This window comes from Armigeres subalbatus, chromosome 3 (genome assembly GCF_024139115.2).
Source record: "Armigeres subalbatus isolate Guangzhou_Male chromosome 3, GZ_Asu_2, whole genome shotgun sequence".
Lineage (NCBI taxonomy): Eukaryota > Metazoa > Arthropoda > Insecta > Diptera > Culicidae > Armigeres > Armigeres subalbatus.
In genome coordinates, this window is record NC_085141.1 from 317,952,145 (window position 1) to 317,975,721 (window position 23,577).

At 37.6% G+C, this 23,577-nt stretch overlaps 1 protein-coding gene across 1 annotated transcript in view; it reads right to left on the reverse strand.

The window, feature by feature from the left end:
* LOC134225413 (frizzled-like) overlaps window positions 1-23,577 on the reverse strand; it is a 335,777-nt gene that overhangs the window by 217,606 nt on the left and 94,594 nt on the right. The window contains exons 3-4 of the mRNA XM_062705473.1: window positions 1,724-1,918; window positions 1,417-1,642 (exon numbers count right to left, since the gene is read on the reverse strand). Of these exons, the coding sequence (XP_062561457.1) occupies window positions 1,417-1,642; window positions 1,724-1,918 (421 nt within the window). The remainder of the gene's footprint in view (window positions 1-1,416; window positions 1,643-1,723; window positions 1,919-23,577) is intronic.

Consider the following 23,577-nt stretch of genomic DNA (forward strand, 5'->3'; position numbering starts at 1 on the left):
AATAATATCTGTCTTGTTGCAGGTAGGTGAGGAATGTTGTGAGGGTAATTAAATATTAGAAATACCGTTTTTAGAGAGATCGATACAAGCTGGATCATGAGATGGTTTCAGATAATTAATGAAGTTAATTGGTCACTAATTTTCCCATCGGCATTAACTTGAAAAGCATTTAAACTTTCTTTTGGCTTGTAATAAAGTATGTGTCTAACTTTTTTCAGATTAATTACAAATGGTAAATAAATAATCCCTAAAAAAACAAAAAAGTTTTTAATTCAAGATCAAACATTGTCAGTATTTTATTTAATCAAATCAAAGCGTGTGTTAAAAATAAAATTTACTTTTGATGTATTGTGAAAAAAGAGACTTCAATATAAGACATTTCTTTGTCCAGGAAATGTAGAGCCATCTGATACATAGAAGTCACTAACTTTCCGTAATGTCGGGCAGCTAATTACATCGCACCAAGCAATTCTTCACGCTCATTGGTTCCGTCCTTGCTCACATTTCCCTAGACCTCAAATCACAAACGAAAAAAAAAATCCAAAATCTGAACGAACGCGCAAATTCAGGAATCTACCAAACCATGGCAAACTGACCGCGAAATGGAAACTCTGGATGGATTTGAAACATATGTGTGAAATTTTTGTGCGTCCAATTTTGCCGCGAAGTGCGCAGCAGTTATTTACATTCTCCGTCATGGTGGGTGCCAGGAAAATGAACCATAGAACCTGTTTGTACGGGCCAAGTGCATGGTCATCATCATCTGGGTTGGTGCCTTCGGTGTGGAACGAAGTAGACCTCTCGAATATGCTCAATCATGCATTCTCCGTCCGGTTCGATCTTGATTGGCATGAAAACAGGAGAATTGATCGATTTGTTTGTTGACGCAAATCACTTTGCTCAGATAAAAATATCACTGATTCAAGAATCACATCAATGCTTATCCTTCATTTTTTGTTAATAGTGATTCGCAATAGTAAATAGGCTATGCTTACTTTTATGTAATGGTTTGAGACTTGAAGTGTTTCTCTTCGTAAATCTAAATAATCCTGTCAAGTTAATTCCATATCTAGATTTCATTATGAAAAGGTAATCAGTTTCCATCCATCAGCTAAGCGGCTCATTGTTAATCCTCGTTTAGTCTTAGCAGTCACGCATACCGTGCTGAACTCCCATACATAACGAAACCGCGCTACAAAGTGTTTCTATCCGGAGTAGTTATTCGCTCTGCCCTCCCATCACAACATTCCACCGCGAAACATTGTTTCTCTAACGCAACTCGAAGCGCATCCCACCGGCGGACTTCTTCTAGGTTGCAACATAAAACCAATAGATTTATATCCCAATCACACGGAAGACGCCAAACACGTCGTAATGGCGTGTCCTAATGATGTGGCCTTTGGTCTCAAAACTTACCTTCAACTTTCCCGAGAGCGAGCACGAAAATGGTCTGGATCGCCGGAATCGCCCACGCCACCAGATGGAACAGATGGGATCGGTTTTCGATTGCTTCGTGACCCCACTTTAGACCGGCGGCCAGGAACCAAGCCAGCGCCAGGCAAGCCCACCAGGCGAACGCCGCCATACAGCAGAAGTAGAGAGCCATAAACAGGACCGTGCAGGACGTGGACTGGCGGTGACCCTGTGTGGGAGCGTGAGAAATGTTCGGTTACTATCGCGGGCAGTAAAGATGTCCACCACTAATTATTCGTTGATGCCTTACCTGAGTTATGGTCGAAAGCATGTGCATCCGACCGAGTTTGATGTGCGGTTGGAAAGGTTCGCGGCACGCGACGGTATCGCCGGCTCCGAGCCCGGCCACATACGCACACCCGACTATGAGATAGCAGATGGCCAGGAACACGATGGGCCGTTCGGGATAGCGGAAGCGGGACGAATCAATCATAAATGTTAACACCTGCAAAAAAGGAAGAGGGATTGTTAATTGAAAATAATTGTTAATCTAAACATTATTATTTGCGTATCGTATATAGGGTTACTGCTCTTGGACTTCATCTCACAGTCACTGCTTCTATGTACATCCAATGAAGAACAAAGCAATAAAAAGGAATTCCAAATGTTTTTTTTATTTTTGTGATTTTTTTACGTAGTGAGCACGCAGTTGTTCTGCGATTAGATGATGTTCAGTTGGATGGAAAACGGATCAGTTCCTCTACAACCAAATTGAACAACAGATAATCGATATTCAGACTACAATAAATTTTATAGAAAATCCTGGGTAAACATTTGTTTTATCATACGTTCCTTTAGTGCTGCCATTTGTTTGATTTTTGTATACAATGTTGTTATATTTAAAATAAAAATTTAAATAATAAATAATTTTAGCTAAGATGATAGTTCTGAAAAAAAATCCTGGAGTGTATACCGAAATTTCCTATGAATTGTTTGTAGGCCTTCACGATTAAATCTGTAATGCAATTTTCGGAGCAGACGAGCTCGGTAGTCTAGTGGCTACCGCTTCTGCCTTATAAGTAGGAGGTCGTGGGTTCAATTCCAGGCTCGTCCCTTTCCTACTTTGTATTTCTATCTTAATTCTTTCTGAGTTTCACGTTCTACCAAAACGACTCCTACTGTTATAACCTTCCACACAATCCCAAAACCTCCCGTGGCACCTATGAGAGGTCGTAGAGTTCTCTGCATCTTTCTTAAGTAGGTGTCCAAACTAACCATCCTTCCCCTTCCTCAGCATTCGCACGGACGTGGCCAGGACAGATCTCGACTATTGGAGAGTGCAATGCTTCCATCTAAGAGATAGTGATTAGTCCCAAATCAATATCTGAGGTAACGGATGAAAGTAATGCTACTCTCATACAATAGTCTTGGCTTGTACCACCTACGAATTTGTGCGAATTGCTCAATGCTAATGCTAATGCTAATGCTAATGAAATTTTCGGAGCATATCCCGATTTTCTTTATAGGGATTTCCTTCTCTCGGGGAATTGGCGATGCCAATTCTGTACAAGTTTTTGATGCAATATATGGAAGAGTTCTCGTTGCAATACTTAGACGAACTTCCGACGAAAATCTTGGAAGAATCTCGATGAAACGATGTCGAAACAGATCTCTTTTCATCAATTCTTGGAATATTTTTTTAAATAATATCAAAACAAATTTTAATACATTTGAGAAACAAATTTAATTTTCAATCACTCGATGATTTGATTTGCAGCATATTTATAGGCGAGTAAGATGAGTCGAACGATTAGATTCACATAAAAATAATTAAGTGAGTAGCTGGAGACGTAGAGCTATGGACTAAATAGACCTGACTAAATAGAGAGGACTTATTAGGTACTGCATATATTACTTTAGTCGATGTTAGTCGATGTCGAATAATAAGATTCCGATACGAAAATTTCCCAGACCGGATCGGGAATAGAACCCAGTCACCGCTAAGGAAGGCACCCTTGGTCAATGTTTTCAAATTATAAATTCTTCACACCACACTTTTTTGAAATTCATGTTTCAGATCTATTTCTTCAGACTAATCTTATGCTCCATGGCATGTTGCCCAGTAATTCCTTTGCGAATTTCTCTACACCAAACCAGCAGATAGCAGATTTTTATACAGTTCTGCAAAAAAAACCTTACAGTAACTGTATAAAACTTTAGAATATACAATTTTGGAAGATTCTAATATAACCATTGTATAGAAATCTAACAATTTTGTATTATTTGAATACAGTGGCTACATTTCTTTCTTAAAGAACTGTTTATGACTAGATTTTATACAATCGTTGTTCGATTTGTTTTTGAGTGTTGTAGCTTTATCAGGGATTCCTTCTGGAATCGACGAATTTCAACGGGAAGATGAAAAAACGCCTCCAGGAAATCTATCGGATGTTCTGTCAAGGATTTCTCCGGAAATATACTTGGAAATTTTGCTGAGAACTTCTTATGGGAACAACTTCGGGGACTTAAATAAAATTGTTTCAAGCAATTTTTCAGGAATCGATTAATTTAATTTGGGAACTCTGACGTTAAGTGGAATCAGAATTTTCAGAAGAAGAAATTCATCGGAAATGCTATCGAGAATTCCTTCAGAAATTCCATTGAAATTTCTCCCAAAAATATCATTAGGATATTGATTGAGGCTCCATTACGAATTCCTTGGAAACAAAAACTACTGCGGGAATTTCTTCAAGAATCGACGAAAAATGCAAGATTTCTGCAAGAAAAATCGAAGTGAAATTCTTACAGAAATGAATTTGATAACTCCTCTACTGCCGTGAATCGCATATCTGTCCCATCTTTGCTGTGTTTCCTATTCATATGGGACAAATATGCGATCCACGGCAGTCTAGGAGTTCAGAGAAGTATCCTTCATTGCATCATTTCTGCAAGATTTTTAAGGAAATACAAAAGATTTCTTCCTGCATTTCCATAGTTCCTGCTACACAGTAATGTCACTCCATACAAAACATGTAAAAAGTCCTTTAAATCACTTTCTTGCAACGAAGCTAACTCGACGTGGGACATTGTTCCACTGTTTGCTGGACAGACAGTGAGACTATTATTGGATATTCAAGGTCATCCGTGACATCCTGTGGAATTGGTGTTCTTAATTACTTCTTACTACTCAATTACTAATTCTGTCCAGCTTTTTACGCTAGCCACAAATTAACAAGGGGTGAATCAAATTTGACATATGCTGTGTACATAGTTTTTAGTCTTAGTCTTAGTAGCCATGAGTTAGTTGCAGAACTGTCATTTTTCATGTATGTAAGTTATGTTGTGAACAATGCGAGCGATGTTGTAGTTGAACGAACACTCAGGAATTTGTGAGATTTTATTTCGATAAATAAGAATCTAATTGTATATTTATTTTTAGGACTTTCTATCAGTACGGGCAGACGTCCGTGTATTTCACGACATGCGCTAATCGATGTTATTTAATGGACGTTCCGAGTGATACGTATCAACGGGAGTCTCATAAGTTGTTTAAGGAAAGATATTCAACTCAAATCACAACGTGCTTGAAGATTTCTTTAAGAGTTCATGAAAAAAAGCTTTGAAAATGCGATTTAAAAGTTAAATTATCTCTTATGAGATACTGAGTTCATTTGCCGAATTTTATTAATATATGCATTTTTTCTGATGAACAACCGATGATTACTAAGGGTCAAGGAGAGGATATTTTTATTCTCGTATAATAGAAAAAGGAAAAATCATATAGTGATGAATACCAATTATGATTTCTGATTGCAATCAGAAGAACGATGAGATACGGAAGGTAGCCTTGAAGTGTGACAGCTGGATAACAGCCGTGGTTTATTATCTCATCAAAATAAGTGATGGTTAAGCAAAAAATCGGGTGGCCATACGACTGACTAATTGGGGAATTACTCTGATTTCATAAATTTAGATAGGAAACAACTTTGAGTTTACTCTCAGATTTCTATTCGATTTGAATAAGGTGACCAGACGTCCCGCGTTTCGCGGGACAGTCCCGCTTTTTCGCCATTTGTCCCGCGTTGAAAAGAGTCCCGCGAAATGTCCCGCGTTTCACTTATTTCAAGATAATGTCCCGCGAAATAAAGAAATATTTAATAAATAGCAGTAATTTAGTAAACGTTCTTCAAGAACTTATAAGATTTTGAAAATTTATTATATTGATTAATGGTTTTCGATTTTCGTCACATACAAAGCATCGCTCCGGAGTCTTGATGAGTGGTCTTTCACCCAATGCCACGGCCACACTCGCATGTGGTTCAAACCTCTTTTCTGCGTCCAAATTATATTTCTTACATCTTAAATAAAATTATCATCAGTAACAAATAGAGTAAGAAAAAACTAAACAAATTTGTTTAGCTCTCTCCTACTCTGTTTGTTACAGATGATAATTTTATTTAAGATGTAAGAAATATAATTTGGACGCAGAAAAGAGGTTTCTCGAAAAGTTTCTCATATTATCATCAACGTCATTTGTATCTTCCCGTCTCCCACAAAATTAAAACTGTGGTAGTGCAACGCCGAGCGGCAGCACAAGCGCTCACTCAAAACACGTGTTTGTCGGTTTACAATTTTATTTCGTCCAAAAATCTCGCGAGTTTGAGGAATTTTGACAAGCCTGCTTTGGTGTATTCTAGGGATCCTAGTCAAATCCTCATGGACACGAGAACGAGGAAAGATTCAATGAATCGACTGCTTTGAGCGTGCTTACAGCGGCACACTAGGAGTTAACTTTCTGAAATCAGTATGGCGAAAGGCATCTAAGGTGCGATTTCTCAAAATTAAGCACTTTAATCGAAAAACATATTTGGTAGGCGTAGTAGCAGACACCATCCCTCATAACCGGCACCAAATAGTTTTTCATGAAAAGTTCCTAATTTTGAGAAAACCAGCGTTAGATGTCTTTCGCCATACAAATTTCTGGTGGTTAACTCTTGCTGGCTATTTTGTGCATATACTATAGCGCCTGGATGTGGCTGCGGCGGGTAGAAAATCAGCCACTGCCAATAATTCATTGGATATGTGTGTGTGTGTGTGTGTGTGTGTGTGTGTGTGTCATCCTCTACCCCTCACCCAGCTGGGGGTGTTGGTCAAGTAGTACTACGAATAATTTGATCATATCTCATGCTCCGTGATGGTGCCCTTTTTGTTACGAAGACTAGTACTAAAAAAAAGGATTCACTCCTGAAGCAAAAATGGTTTCTTCAGGAAGTGTATAGGGTACGGGATGTACTAGTTGTTCATAACAGGTACAGCAAAACTTCACAAGGACGCCCTTATTCGCACTAGCTACTCAGGGAATAGAAGGTCGAGAAGAGCCACCGTTGCTAACTAAAGCGTGAACCGAATACCTGGGACTCCCACAATATTCGCGGCAATAGCAGCAAACGATGCCCTGTACGTATTTAGTGTTCCATTTTCAAGTTTTTAAATTTATAAAGCAATTCAAAAAAGAAAGGAAAGAATTGGAACGTGCTCACCAGTTGAGTTTATCCACTATCAAAATAGATCCAGTCTGGCCGCAATTCCCAACTTGGCTGATTTGGAGATTCTCGTGGTGTTCGTAGTTGAGTAAGTACCGGTAGCTGTTAATTTTGAGGCTGTCGCTATCGCTGCCGCAGTTATGTTTGATCCATCCTAGCAAAAAATCCAGTGCGTTTATCTTCATCTTGATTCTAACATTTTTGATTTACTCCTTGGTGAAATTCCACCATTCGAAATAACGTTCTCTATAAGTAAATGAAAATTCAATCTTAACAGTGATTTTAAAATATATACAAATCAATAAATTTTATGACGTAACGTTAATTCGCACTATTCAAATGCAGGTACATCATAAACAACCGAACATTATGTAATGATTCAGTTTGTAAAAATCAAACAATAATTCCCATTAGCAACAATAATTGGCTTTTTCTCTGGAGCCAGATTTTTACTTTTCGAGAATCTCAAATAAAAACACAAAAGTATTCATTCACTACCGATTTTTCACAAAAAAAAATGGAGGATAGAAACATTACCCAACAATTTTCGGAATCCAATATTTAACAAACAGCATAGCAAAGCATAAACCCTTGATAAATTCTGAAATAGAATTGTAGAGAGAGAAAATTGTATGGTCATTGTAAATACCGACACAATTTATACAATTAGGCAAACAAGACTGGAAGGAATATGATAAATACAAAAAAGATTAACATAGACCCCCCAAAATTCTTACAAGAAAAGGCTTAGCACCGTCAATTCGGAGATGATGAGTTTGTTTTGTTCTGCGGACCAGGATGATAGTTTTTGATAATAATAATATGAATATCACAAAAAAGGAGCTTGATGATTAGGCAAAATCTCATTATCTTCCCCCCACCTTTAACCTTTGTGGGTAATAAATCACCGCCAATACCTTCTTAAATAAGAATAAAAGTATATGCACAGCTTAAGCTGACTCAGCCAAACAAAATTGCTAAGATTGTGCACCAACAACTTGCTGTGAAGCGCAACTTGGTTTATTTCAACTACAAATATTTGCAGACCATCAAAACAACAAAATAGTATTGTAACTGTGTATTGTGCATGGGCTCAATAAAATAGTATTTTAGGATTCTGTGTGTTTGGATCACATAATCTTAAAAACGTGGACGTGCGAATCGGACCGTGGACTGCGATGAGAGGATAATACGGGTAGTCCATCACGAAACAAGTTAAAATTTCCGTCATCAAAAATAATGTTAAGAATAAAGTAATACTCACCTGTATTTCCAGAACTTCCAGAACTACTATCGTTCTACCAGTTCAAACTCACCTCACTATTTCTGCATGCGTGCCTTCGTGAATCTCCAATAACATATAGTCAATAAAGATACTACCAGGCCGATATAGACTTCTGAAACTTATCAAACAATATCCCTATTTTCTATGTTCAGTATCCTGTTCACTATCGCCACTATCCAGGTACTTCTTGGGGGTTTTTGAGGTAATTTCCGGATACACTTTTCAGCATCGTTTCCCAGGGTTATATTTAGGATTGGTACAAAAGAGGCCGACCGAAAGTAAATGTCGTTCGTTTTGAGCTTGAGTATTTTATTGAAGCTTTTTTCATTTGAATTTTGATAAAATAATAAATTAGATACCTCACACTTATTTGTCGTGATCATCTTCCAAGGTTCCATGAGGATTAACTACTGGTTCATTGTTGAAGCGTTTCTTAGACGAAGTATAGCATTGCGAAGCATATTTTCCAATATGGTAAGGTTTGATATTTTCTCTCAGAACTTGATCTAATTTTTGAAAGTCACTGAAATTTGGAGATTTTGCTTTATTTTTAGTTGATTCGCTCATTTTGTTTTCAGCGTAAAATAAAAAAAAATATTTTGGCGGATTTGAATTAGTTTTGGAATGCGAAAAAAACGGGCGTCATGAAAACACGTCTGATGATCGCGATGACTACTACGATTCATCCTGCCAATAATTCATTGGATATCTACTAAAAGAGCTATAATAAGTGAAATGGAAGGTTTGAACGTGCTATTGAGAAATATTTTACTCAATCTGCAACAATAACAATGCTTTTAAAGTGAAGAACTGAAATCATTTCAAAATTCACAGAAATAATAAATTTTCGAGATTTTTCGACTATACAGTCTGATTTATTAGAACAAATTTTTAAATTTTGTCCAACGTTTCGACATCGGGTTCGATGTCTTCTTCAGGGAAAAAAATGGTTTGCTCTTTGTTACGGAATGCCTATCATACTTAACAAAAAGCCATCAATATTTTTCTCCTGGAAGAAGACATCGAACCCGATGACGAAACGCTAGGCAAAATTTAAAAATATGTTCTAATAAATCAGACTGCATTGCCGAAAAATCTCGAAAATCAACACTACAGTGGAAGTCAACAACTAGAAATAATAAAAAAATAACAATGGTCCTTTGGCCCAAATTCTGACAGTTCTGAAAGGATAGTTGGCTAAAGATCTATGAATGTAGGATCCCTAGCTCAACAATTTCAACTTACATCGTGCTCGTATGTTGTTATTATTTCAGTAAAAACTTAACTTGAAATCTAAGCAAGTTAGACGAATTTTAAGTAGCTCGTATCTTCTTTTGGTTTCAAGCTTATGGAAAAATTCATGATAAATCGTCTGTCAGTTTGCGGGGAATAATAAAAAAGCCAAAGTAAGATGTAGGCATTTAAGCAAATTTGAGCGCCCTGCCTAATTGCATAAAACGAATAATACGATCACTTTGAATGTTAGCTAAAAGAATCATGCAACAAATACAAATAAGTTTAACCATCAGGAACTCGCACCGTTGTAAAAAGTTAAACAGATTCATTCACAAGAGAGGTGAGATTGTGTGATTGATCCAGGGCCAAGCGAGTCCCAGTGGGGTTTATCAAATTTTAAAATTTTGACTTAAGCACATTTTTGAATAATAACAAGGATTTAACAAATTTTGTCCCGCGCTGGCACAAAATATATCTGGTCACATTAGATTTGAATAAAGCAAAAATCACGTTCCTTCAGGCATTACCTTACTTATGAAAGCTCTGAAGATAGCCACCTGGCAGATCATTGTTCAATCGAATCTTATAAATGCTCTCATGTCTCCTGGACGAGTTCTCTAAAGTCATCAAGCAGTTGGACTCCATGAGGTTCGAGTTGACAGTTCTCTAATATTCTGACCAGTCTCGAAGCAAGAAGTGCGTAATAGGCGAAATTAGAAAATTTGCGGTGGAAGCTACAACTAAAAGTGGAAAAAGTTTATTTATGAAGTTCGTTGTTGAACAGTAAATAGTTACTAGTAGAAACGCACGTAAGATTTCAACAAAAACGGTAAATGAAAAATTTGTCTGTTAATCATTGTCCTTTCCTACGGCAGAGCGCAGAGGCCATCTTGTAACTGCGGCCCACGTGGCTTGCGAGAAAATAACCGATTATAATCGGGAATTAACAGTGAACCTACTGTGTTAAAGTGACAGGTAACATATTTAAACAATTTTGTTACCCTATTAGGAAACTAATTATAACTCGTTTGAAGATCCCTTCAACGAGGGTATCACCCTAGGGCACAATTGTGCAACCCGTCGAAGTGAAACTCCTTTAAGAAACTCACTGGTCACCGTTCTCGTCGATGACGCGACATTTTCGCACGCCGCCCTAATTTCGATTGTGCAACGCTACATAGTGACGTCATAACATTGATGGAAGCATAATCGCTCCACCACCGGGCTGTTGATATTTTCACCACAACCCAGTCACACACCACCGCTTAGTGAAGGCACCCACCACTAGTGTCCGCAAAATCCGGTAGAGGGCTACTGGCTTTCGAAAAATTGTGACCAAGAACGACAACGGGGACGATAGACTAAATCGACGAGGGAGTAAATCGTTGCGCAACGGATAAACCACGTGATCACATGCTACTCACCTGTAAGTGCACTTACCGCCGCATCCGTCGTTGGACTTCGTAGGCCGCCGCACCGAAAAACAGTGTTGCAAGTAAGATCTGACCAAAATTGTACCTACTAACCCGTAGTACTGTAAGAAGATTGAAATTTGTGAACCGCATAATTTGATTTCCTGCCTTTAAGGGCAAAATAGTTCACGTGAACGAATAAAAACGGTAAAGAGCTCGAATAAACCAAAATAGTACCTTGCAATTATCTTTTTTGTAATACCGTTGCAATTTTAGACAGTTGGGTGTTAGAGGAAATTCAACTCTTTTTAAGAAATCGGGTTTAGTTCGTCAGTAGTATGGGCTCTGGGTAGGGAATCCCAAAGGGTAACCTGCCCACCCTGTGTGTTGTGACTTTTGATAAAGCTATTTCCTTGGGCTGACTGAGTGCGTTAAGGTTTCGTTCGTGGGTTTAGGATCGGAGAAAAAACTCGCCCTGAGAGAATTCCTGGCCGGATACGGGACTTTCTAAGAGATTTGACACGCTCCTTCGCGGCAGTGTACTCACTGCCTGGCGCTTAAGTGAAGGCTGTTCAGTTGGTTCGAACCTTCTCTCCCTCATTCCCATGTCCCGTTACAGTATCATCGTGTTAGCCTCATGATATACGAATGCAAAAATGGTATCCTGGCTTAGATACCTCGCAGTTAACTGTGGAAGCGCTTAATGAACATTAAGCTGCGAGGCGGCTCTGTCACAGTGTAGGGATGTAATGCCAATTAGAAGAAGTAGAAGAAGCAGACAAGTGAAGACATTCCACTGAAAAGCTCAACATTTTCTTAATCATAGGAAATGTTCCAAGTTGTTCGGGAGTTTAGCTTATATGGTCTACCAGGTAACTACGCTTAATACCAAACCTACAGCTAGCTAGCATAATAAATAGCGTAAGTGTCTATAGGCCATACGAATGCTTTACCATTCTAAAACAGATGCTCCAGGTTCATTAAATCGTTCTGCAGTTGAAATCAATTGGTCTGCCAACTCCATCACATTTGTTACTGGAAGTTTCCAAGTTCAATAGGGTGTAATCCCTCAAACTCATGAACAAGGGTTAAGGTAACCCTAAGTTTTGAGTGCAACATTGTTGCGCCTATCATGGCCAGTCCGGCCTAAAGATGCAGCACTAGCGGAAAACGTGCTATCCAGCGGCGGAAACCGGATGATGGACTAAAAATCTTAGCCGCACCGAATCTTATCAGCAAAAAAGTGCGATAAATGCGATCGAACTCCACAAGCCAGGCCACCAGTAGGACTTTCCAAGAATCAGGCAGCGGTCAATCAAATAATGTGGCCCTTCAGCAGCGATTCGATAGAACAAGGCAGCGCAACGACTGCCAACGTTCACGACATCGTATCATATTGGATTGATTCTTGGCTTTATCGTAATAGTCGTCGTCGTCAACATCGTTTGGAAGTGGCAGCGGAACCTGAGCCGCACAAAAAGCCTGGAGACGGCGACAAGGAGGAACAGCCTCCGGGCAGTGTGAGGTGGACATCTGACACCCCTGCCCATACAGAAAAAATGCACACGGCATTACAGTTAGACATCCATTCTAAAACTCTATTCCATTGTAAGTTAATAAACTCAGAAGTCGTGGTGATCAGAAGTCTTATTTCACATCCCTAAATTCTAGGTTTGGTATACGTCTTTGCGGGAGCGGGACAATCCGGTCAAGTCTAGATCCAGTGACCAAACCAGAAGCAAACTAGCATGTCCATGCCAAAAGCTCTTACGTCGTGATTTTCATTTCATATTAGTTCATTGCAAACATTATTTGTGGTATCGGCCATTAGGCCGAAGGTCATTAAGCCCAATGGTTATTAAGCCAAATAGTCATAAGGCCAAACATGATGATCGTTGAGCCTGATGAGAAATGAGAAGTAAGTAATCAGCTCTTCCTTTTCTCTCTTCCTTCTTTCCTTTATTTTTGAGCTTCTTCCGTTTTCATTTTTCTTTCCGCCTTCTTTCTTTCTTCTTCTGTTTTATCATCCATCTTCCTTTTTCTTTCTTCTTACTCCTTCTCCTTTTTACTTTCTTCTTTCATCATTATTCCATCCTCGTTTTCCTTTTTTTTCTTCTTTTTCTTCCTCACTTCTTACTCTTCATTTCTTACTTCTTACTGTTGCAGTGAGGTTTCTCACTTTTCACACATCACGCCAAATTGATTATTTCTCACTTCTAATTAATTATTTCTCACTTATCAATTGTCATTGAACACTTCCCTTTTTCATATTCACTTTTGTTTGGTAAAAACAATATTTTGACCATTTGACCAGTTCGGCCAATCAACACGATTTCAGTCGTATGAAGAGTCATTTTTTTGGAAATGACCGTTTCAGCCAAATGGCCTGTTCATCAACATTTTCAGCCGAACAACATTTTCGTCCAAATGATCAATTCATCGTATTTATTTTTCTGTTATATGTTGCACTACTGGGGAAGGGCCATTTGGCCGAAAACCATTCGACTGAATGCCACTTTAACCGAAGACCACTAGTCCGAAGGTTGATTTATCGAATATACTATTTGGCCGAAAAGACCATTAGGCCAAAAGTCATTTGGTCGAAGAAGTCATTTGGCCGACCAGGTCATTTGACCGAATAGGTTATTGAGCTGAACAGATCATTTGACCGAACAGGTCATTTGGCCGAACAGATGGCCGAAAATTTCATTTGGGTCCTATGGCCGAAAAGGTCATTCGGTCGAATAGATCATTTAGCCGTACAGTTTATTTAGTCGAACAGGTCATTTAGCCGAACAGGTCATTTGACCAAAAAGCTTATTTATATTCGACTTGTACTGCCCTTTGAATGTCACTTACTCTATGACGAAATATTTCGGTATGAATGTTTTAAGCACTCTTTAGAAAGCCTGACCAGTCACGTAATTAAAGGCGACTACAGTGAAATTTGTCAATTGCCTTCCATCAGAAAATCTCTCACTCTCCAGAACTGACCAATGGTAAAAGAGGTATAGAGCCTATTGTACACTATTTGGTAGTAATTGCGTCTAAATTTTAGGTTCGAGCCTTCAAATCGCGTTGCTACTTTCTTTCTGGTGAAGTTCGTGCTATATTTTCAAGTGAATATTCGCTATTCCCTTTCACTATATTTTCCAAGTGAAAGTTTATTCTTCAACGCCATTTTGAAAAAGTATCGTGATTTGATTTAACAAAATTCGAAGAAAGTTTCCGCGATGAATATCTTTTTAATAGCTGATTTTGAAAAGTTCGTTAGAATATAATTTGAAATAAAGTGATTGGAATTGGAATTGTAAGGACATATTAGTCAGGTAAGCTTTAGTGTGTTTTCGGTGGACAAAAGTGAAGTGAAGATTATAAAATGTTGTTTAGGCAAAGTCATGACCAACAACGTGGGCGGTTTATCCGGGTTGGTCCGGTTTTCCGATTATCCGAGCGTGAATTGGCGCTGAGTCGTCATCATACGAGCCACGCGGTGGCGATTTGGACCAGTCTATTCTCTAACGGACAAATTCTAAGTGTGGGTGGCATTTTCCACACTCGTTGGTCCAATTGGAATCCGTTCAACAATGGTGGTCATACTTACTCACCACGTAACTCGTTCCGTCAATCTGTGAGCCTAGAGCGACGCTACATAAAGTTCTCACTCCACCGGATGCCTATACCCTGGAAACAAAGCTCACACGCGAGTTGCAGATTCTGAACGCGGGTAATTCGGATTTGGATCGCGAATTTAAAAAGCCCGTCGAAGAATTGTCCACGCTAGAACGACGCCTGTACCCAACCGCCGCACAGTGATTCCACTCCATACAAAAGTTGACAAAAACCTCTAACAGGTTCCTAAATGATCTTTTTTTGATTTATTTCCATAACTTTGGGTCTGATAAACTTTGCTGGATCATTTTTTAGGTCCCGGCATGTTTTTAGGAGGGGAGAAAAAGAAGGGAGGGGACGTACACCTGTGTTTCGAATACTAGCAGCGGAGGGCGATTTTCATACAAAATGGTCAACTTTGACAAGCTGTAACTTTGTTCCCCGATGACCGATTAGGCTGAAATTTTGGCAGTGAACTACAAATATGTTGAAATTGTTATATACTACGTTTGAATATTTTCAACCCTCTAGTCATAAAATTACACTCTAATTTAAATTGTTCAAATTAACAGCAGTTTTCATAAGAAAATTATTAAAAACTTTTGAGTGGAATATCTGCAGGAGACGAGCTACTACTATCCCATTTAATTCCACCATTTGTTTGTAACTTTTCAGATACGTATTTTGACCTCAACAGTAAGGCCGTCTTCAGTTTCTCGTACTAACTCGTCTTATGGCAGTTAGCAGTTTTTATTTTTGATATGCTGACCAATTCAAATGACTCATTCCACAATTGTTATTACTATTTGCACTTAGTGTCTCTACATGCAAGTTGATAACATTTCAATCAATTGTTTTCCAGATATTTCCAAAACAATACTTCTGTTATTTTGATTGATTTGATTTTTTAGTGGTTCAAAATATTTGATGTTTAGTTTAGTTTAGTTTAGCTATTAGGTATACTGTCGTTATACGCATATAGCCAACATGAGACAAATATGTGTATGACGGCAATATAGATAAAGGGTATAAAGCATAAGATAATGATTTTTAGAATTAGATAACTTATGGATGTTTATATGTATTAATAAAAAAATATATATGTTTGGGTATATTTTTCGTCCATTTCTTATATCAGTCTCATGTCATTTTTTCGCATGATCATCAAAAATTCATAAAATGAACAGATTAAAAGTGTCTATCCATTTATTCTTAGATTAGCCTTAAGGCGGGATTATACCACTAGGCAAACAAGAAACCATTAAAGTGATTTGTTCGCTTGTGTTGGAAGCTTGATTGTCTTCAAGTTTATAAAAGCATTATTTTATATATTAAACTAGTCGACCCGGCAGACGTTGTCCTGCATAGTAGGCGAGAATGTGCGTTCCGAATTGCCCATGCAAAGTTCGCATAGAAATCACAATTTTAGTTTTTCACGATTTGCTCAACTTTAGCTGTAATTTTCGCATTAGGAAATATCATATAAACCCGTCGGAAACTATAACGAATGTTTCTGCTGAAGAAATGAAAAAAATCCATCCAGCCGTTTTCGAGTTATGCGGATACGAACACAGACCATTTCATTTTTATATATAAGATATCATATGGTTTAAAAACACTTTAGTTTCTTCTCTATCAAAACAATCATCATTTTTTTTATAAATAATATATACAAAATGAAAGTGATTGGAAATATATAAATTTGAAAATAGTTTTACATTTGAACTAAACCGAAAATATTCACTCAAGCATTCTCCAGTATTACTCAAAATCTTAGAATTTGCTTTCAAGCCGAGATCGGTTCACTTGCCTAAAGGCTGTTCACGTTCATTTGGTGTAATTTTGGTGTACTCAGCTCTATGAGTCGATCTTGAAGGGACCATCGACTCATGGAAATATAGAGATGAGGAATAGAAAATCTTTGTAAAGCTGTTTGAAGAGGCCATCACAGTAACAGTAAAATATGTTTTAACGTGGTATAATTGGCTTCCATGAGTCGATATAGAGTCATAGAACATCGACTCTTAGAGGTTTGACTGATATTGACTTAGAGTGGTGCCAAAATTAAAACAGAATGGTGGATATAACAACAGCCACAATTCCGAATCATGCAGACGTATTTATTTCACAGAAAGCTTGAATTCGCCGGTTTGAGGCAAAGATAATTGTTAGCCCTTGATTGGGGCTAATAGTTTATAGTTTACTCAGGATGGGGTCTCCAGTAGCCTTGCGTGCCAATCCAGAGATGGCGAGTTCGATTCTCGGTCCGGTCTAGGATGTTTTCGGGTTGGAAACATTCTCGACTCCCTGGGTATAGTGGAATGTAGAGCCATTGAAGAAGAAGAAGTTTACTCATGAAAAAGTTGAATGATTAAGGTGTATTCTTAAAAAAAAATAATGCGTGTGTCCGGAACCAAGTCAATCTATATTGGATTCCAGGACATTGTGGAATAGATAGTAACGAAAAAGCCGATATGCTGGTGAGACTCCGATCATCAAGTCGGTTTACAGGACCGGAACCTTTTTGCAGCTTGCCAACTTCTTCTCTTAGTATGGACCTGAAGGTATGGGAATCTATGGAGAATTTTAGGAGCACAACCAATGCCAGGCAATCGAAACGCTTTATCACTCAAAATGTTTCCATGACTCGCAACATTTTAGAATTATATAAAAGAGACCTAAGCACTTTTACGGATCTCATTATAGGTCATTGTCCGAGCCGATATCATTTGAAGCTTATAGGGAAACTTCAAAATGATCTATATCGCTTCTGTGACATAGAAAAAGAAGATTCGAAGCATCTGTTATGCCGTTGTTCGGTAATTTTTTGATCAAGCTGAAAGTTCTTCACCAAGGGGCTTATAGAACCACTTGAGGTCGGTAGAACAAATCCCAATTCGGTGGTGCATTTCATTCAAAAAGCTGAGCCGTGTTGGGGAGAAGATGTTAGTCAAACAATGGCACTCACCTCCAATAGCGATACGCTATAATGACATAGCTAAAAAGGGAATACATTACTCCCATTCCAAACACTGCGCGAAAAGTGCATAATGTGCTGTCCCTGCCTTCCAGGTTTTACTTCGATACCTATAAATCTCGATATGTTCCTCCTTTGTTGGACAAATGAACGAATATACATGAGCTGTAGGACCTTTTTTCCGAATGTCTTTTGGCCGAATAATTGAAAAACATATCTTAGATTGTGAGTAATGGAAAATGAGTAATGGAAGTAATGGAAAGTATTTAGTGAGATTACATAAAGTGTAAAGCGAGAAGTAAGGAATGAGACATTTTCACATCTCATAATTGGAAGTGAGAAGTGAAGTGACAAGTGAGAAGTGAGAAGTGAAAAATGAAAAGTGAAGAGTGAGAAGTGCGAAATGAGGTGGGAAAAAGAAGAATTAAAAATTGTGATTTTTTTCCTTATTATTCTTTTTCCTTATTCCTTCTACCTCTTTCTCTGTTTCAGATTCCTTCGTCCTCCTTCTTCTCCTTTTTCCTTCCTTATTTCTTTCTCCATCTTGCTTTTTTCTTTTTCCAACATATTTTTTTCCTTCTTCTTTTTCCCTCTTCCTTCTTCCTTTATCCTTCCTTATCTTCTTCTTTTTTCTTCCTCCTTTTTTCCCTCCTTTTTTCCTTCCTTCTTTTTTTCATTTTCCTACCGCTTCCTTGTTCTTTACTTCCATCATATACTTCCTTCATCTTTCTTTCTTATTTCTTCTAGCTTATTTCTTCTTCTCTACCCTTCTTCAATTTTCTTTCCCTCACCTTTCTTTTCCTTCTTTTATCTTCTTTCATATGTTTTCCTTATTTCTTAATCTTTTTACTTCTCCCTTCTGCCATTATCTTACTTCCTTCTTCCTCTTTCTTCTATCTTCTTTCTCTTTCTTCTATCTTCTTCCTTCTTCCTTCTTCATTCTCCATTCTTTCTTCTTTCTTCTCTTATCCTCCTTCTTCCTTAACTTCTAGACATTACGCTTCTCACTTTCCAATTATCATCTCACTTCTCACCCCTTCTGCTGTTTTCCTCACTACACTCTCTTACTTCTCATTTCGAAACTATCACAACTCACGCCTCACCACTTGCGTCTCACTTTCCATATCTCTTTCTCCATTACTTACTTCAAACAAATCATTTATCATTTTTCATTACCGTCAACTGGGGGGAAGATGATCATTGAGGTGAAGATGATATTTGATGTGTCAGTCAAAAGTGCCAATTTTTTTTATGAAACGGTAGTCAACAATATTCTCCGTTCAAGTAATGTTACCGCTAGATAGAAATCCGAGTGTTTCGATTATAATCATGAAAATGTATTTTGTGGAAGAAAGAGAGAGATAGTCATAAATGACGCTATTTTCGTTTCAAATATTGACTTCGTTGACTTCTTTACGTAGTAAATTCAACATTCATACAAATAACCTAGTGTATTGTCACTACTAGGTCATAATGAATTTAGTAGAGCTGTCTTGATCAATTACACCCCAAACCAGATTACTCAAAAAATGTGTGATAATTTAATTTATTTTAATAAATGCGAATGCATTTCAGAAAACTAAAGTTGTTTATTATTGCAACGTATAGCAGTACATGTTTTGAAAATATTTGTTTCGATTTAAAATGTAAACACACATTGTTATTGCATGTTTTGTCTTAAAAATGATCATCTTCCCCCCAGTTGACGGTACTCATTTTTCTCAACTCTGTACTCACATCATGACTTCTAAGTTCTCATGATCACTATTCACTTCTCGCTTCACTTAATAAAGAAACTAATTTCAACTATTCGATCAAACGGTGTTCGGCAAAGTTACCCTTTGGGCATTAATTAATAGAATGTTTGAATAAAATTTTCTCAGAGCAATAACAGTTTTGAATTAAATCTATATAATAAAAATGAAATGGTCTGTGTTCGTATCCGCATAACTCGGAAACGGCTGGATAGATTTTCTTCATTCCTTCAGCCGAAACGTTCATTATAGTTTCCGACGGGTTTATGTGATATTTCCTCATGCAAAGTCACGAGTAGGGTTGAGTAAATCGAGAAAAACTAAACTTAAGATTCGTATGGAAATTTTGCATGGGCAGTTCACAGCGCGCATTTTCGCCTACTATGCAGGAAAACGTCTGCCCGACTAGTTATCATATAAAAATCTAATAAAAATAGCACCACCAAGTTTTATATAAACATTTTCAGAAATAATTGAAATTATAAACAAATAATCGTAATTTCAGTTAGGAATGTAACACTCTGTTTCACAACTTTTCAGTGCATTACATTGATATTAATGTGGACCACTTGCATTCAACCCTTAAGGGCGCAAAGCGTTTTTTTTAGAAATTGTCGAAAATATTTTAACTTAAATAACCATTAAATTCATTCACATCACAGAAGGCTCAGCAAGCTCTCTTTTATTAGGCGACAGAACAATTATAGCCTCAATTTTGTTGAGATGCACATTACCTGCCCAAACAAATTGATGAATGTACTTCTTTCAGTCGATAAGCTTACTCTTGATGGTTTTGGTGGATGACAATAATATTTTTGTGACCATGCGACCGACGGACTGAAGGTCAAAATTAGCTGAAACCTTTGTGAAAAAGTAATGATAATTATGAGAATTTCTAAATTTCGGGTAAATCTTTTATTGGTTTTTAGAAAAAAATCTAGAGAGTTTTGAGAGATTCGCCTGTTCTCCGGGCCCTCATTCCTTAGAAAACCTTTGGTTTATACTAAATAATAAAAAATGAAAAATTATTTGTATTTATAAAAAGGTAAACGATTCCAAAACATAAATATGATAAAATTTCGTTTTCGTTTTCGTATTTTGAGCCAAACATTTTTGAGAAAATAATCTGTCGAAAAAAAAACAAATTTTTAAAGTAATTCTAGAGAATGTCCCGTACTGGCATCTCAAAATACATTATCTTGTATTTTTAAGATGTTTATGCTAAAATATTACCATATATTGATGGAATACTAAAGTGGGGCAATTTTTATTTCGCACCTTTTTTTCGTGATTTTCTTTATCGTTATTGTAAATGGTCAACATTAGTATCAATGTAATGCAACGGATAGTTGTGAAACAGTTGAGCTTACACCATGAACTGAAATTACCGTCATCTGTTCATAATAACAGAAAATATAAATTAAAAACTTGGTGGTGTTTTTTTATTTCGATCAGTGTACTCATCACAATTGATGGTCAAGGTAATATAGGTTTTCAATTTACCCCATTGCACCATGGTAAGTGGAAAAACTACTCCTTAAAAGTCGAAACCACTTTTACAAATTTCAAGGGATTGATTGAAATAATGCATAGTAGGGTAGTTCAAAAAATCGATTTTGCTCCACAACGCCCATTCCATTGTGACCAAGCCTTACTTGTTGTTCACATTCTAGTAAAAGTGATTGCATCGAGATCGGTTTAACATAACTGCTCGAAAACAGGCTATTTTTCACTACATACCTTTAAGTGCACCCACACATACACAAATACACATTTACAAACACGGGTATGTGCCAAAAATACACGATCAGACCGATTCAACTACTCGAGCTGAGTCGAATTGTATTTGAGTTTGTATACCACAAATAGGAAAATAGGTTCTGGTGTCAAATGAGAACCTTTCAGTAAAACTTAGTTATAGAAACGGCTAAACATCGAATCCAATGACCGGGCGCAGATTTGCGCAAGTCGTCAATGTGATATCCTAAAACTAGGCAAAAAATGCTACAAAATTATATAGTGAACGACCATTTTAGCCCTTTCCTTCCTAGTTAAAAATCAAATTGAATTTTATTATTAATTTCCATATATTTTCTATGGGACAAGAAAAAATACATCAAAACAGCTCAACTTAGAAAGATCCTGGTAATCTCATTTTTCATCCAATATTTTTGAATTTTTTTCTGATGATTCTCGAAGTATTATAGAAGTCGAGAAATATGAAATAATTGTGATATCAGAAAAAATTTTTTTTTGGGTTTTTGCCATCGGGAAATCACTGTGCGCCGTTGAAACATCGCCTGGACGGATGCAGGTTTGATGTCTATATAGGGCGAATGGATCGATTTAGGTTAACTCTGAACCAATTAAAAGCTTCGCTAATTAGACGTGACATCACATAGCCGCTAGGGTTTCCTAGGCTAATCAATTCGAATCGAAACTTGAATTGAAATAGACTTTTGTAAAACTTTTTAAATTCAACGAGACCGACTTAATAAATTATAGAATAAATAAACTACGTCGAGTTTAGAAAAGCTCTATCCGATTTCGGTCGTTGATGTTTATAAATTTAATCGAAGTTGCTTGAATCTTTTATTCGGATTATTTTACTGCCATTTGGTTTTGGAGCGTATTAAGTTTCAACGCGGTTTGCTTCAACAAAATATTGGGTTTGGTTAAACGTTTGGGTCGGAGTGGAATATCGTTTCTGCAATAAATACTGTTGGCCTGCCCTGAGGAGGCAGTCTCATGCCGGGATATTTCTACAGACGGTCTAGCGGTCCTTTCTCTAAAGGTGACGCTTAAGACGTTAGCTTAAACTGAACAGAAAGGAACGTTTCAGCCGAACAGATTATTTGGTCGAACAAGTCATTTGGCCGAATACGTCATTTGGCCTAATTGGTCATTTGACGTCCCACTTCTCTCTTCTCAATAATCATTTCTCTCTTCGCAGAGAAGTCTCTCCACTTTACAGTGAGAAATGATAAGTGAGATTGGAGACAATAAAAAGTGTGAAGTGGGAAGTGAAACGTTCACTTCCTCTTCTCACTCGTCATTGTCTCCCATCTATCTTCTCACTGCGAAAAGTGAGTAGTGGGAAATGAGAAGTGAGACGCCTCATTACTCCCTTCGCACTTCTCACTTTTCACTGTGAGAAGTTAGAAATGAGAAGTGAGATGTCTCTTTTCGCACTTCGCACTTATTTGGAAGTGAATAGTGAGAAATGATTAGTGAGAAGTGAAACCAAATTACCGGTTCGGCCAAATGACCTATTCGGTCAAATGACTTGTTCGACCAAATGACCCATTTGGCCAGATGGGTTGAGGTCTAATGGTTTGTTTTGTCTAGTGGCATGAAATAAAAGCATTCTTATTCCCTTTATAGCGGAATCAAAACTCCTCAGATTAGTTCTTAAAGGTAAGCATTCACTGACCCTTTGCTTCACTACTTTCAAGCATGTCGTGAAGAAAGTTTTCAAGTATTGTGGCATTTTCAGAAACGAAACGTGGTCTGAAAGTATTTACTTCCGTTGACTCGACAGTTAATTAAAACGAAATACATCGTGTCGTAAGGATCACTGCATAAAATTCGCCTCTAGTTGCTAAATAGTTTCATTCTGGTCACTGGAACAAAATCTGTATTTAACTCGACGGAAGCCTCCAAAACCCCAGTCGGCCAGCTCAGAGTTCTTTACCAGGGATAAGTTGCAGAAAAGTATAAGTAAAAGCAGTTGTTGCTTCCAGTCGTTGGTCGAAACATACCAATCAAGGGTCGTGTGACGATTTTTCTATCCAGATACGGAGCAACACTTCCACCCTTCGTTCTAAGGAAGCCAACGATTCCACTTTTTTCATCCTTTGTTGGATATTTCGAAAACTGCAACCATTTGTTAGATCTATTGTGATATATGTCCCATTTGATATAGCTTTATCAAGTTGACGCATTATTGCTATGTAGAGCAATCGCATCGTCTTGACTGGCAGCGGTTTGTTCTCAAAACTTCTTCCAAACGTTTCATCGCATTCCATAACCAATTGTTTTCGACTATGGCACTATGGCAGTAACGGAATTCCACTGAGCAGGGTGAAAAAAAGAAAATGGCCAAGATGTCATGCTAGATGCTAAGTTGTCGTTCGACGAACATCGTTATCTCTAAAGTCACTCGTCAGGTTTTATCGCTATAATTTCTAAGGATTTCACAGACCCCCAGGTAACTAAGTCAGGCCCATCTATATCTTCTTCTTCTTCTTCTTTCTTCTTCTTCTTATTATTCTTCATCTGTTTCTTCTTCTATGGTTTTACTTTTCAACTGGAACTTGGCATGCCTTTCAACTGAGCATTCTAT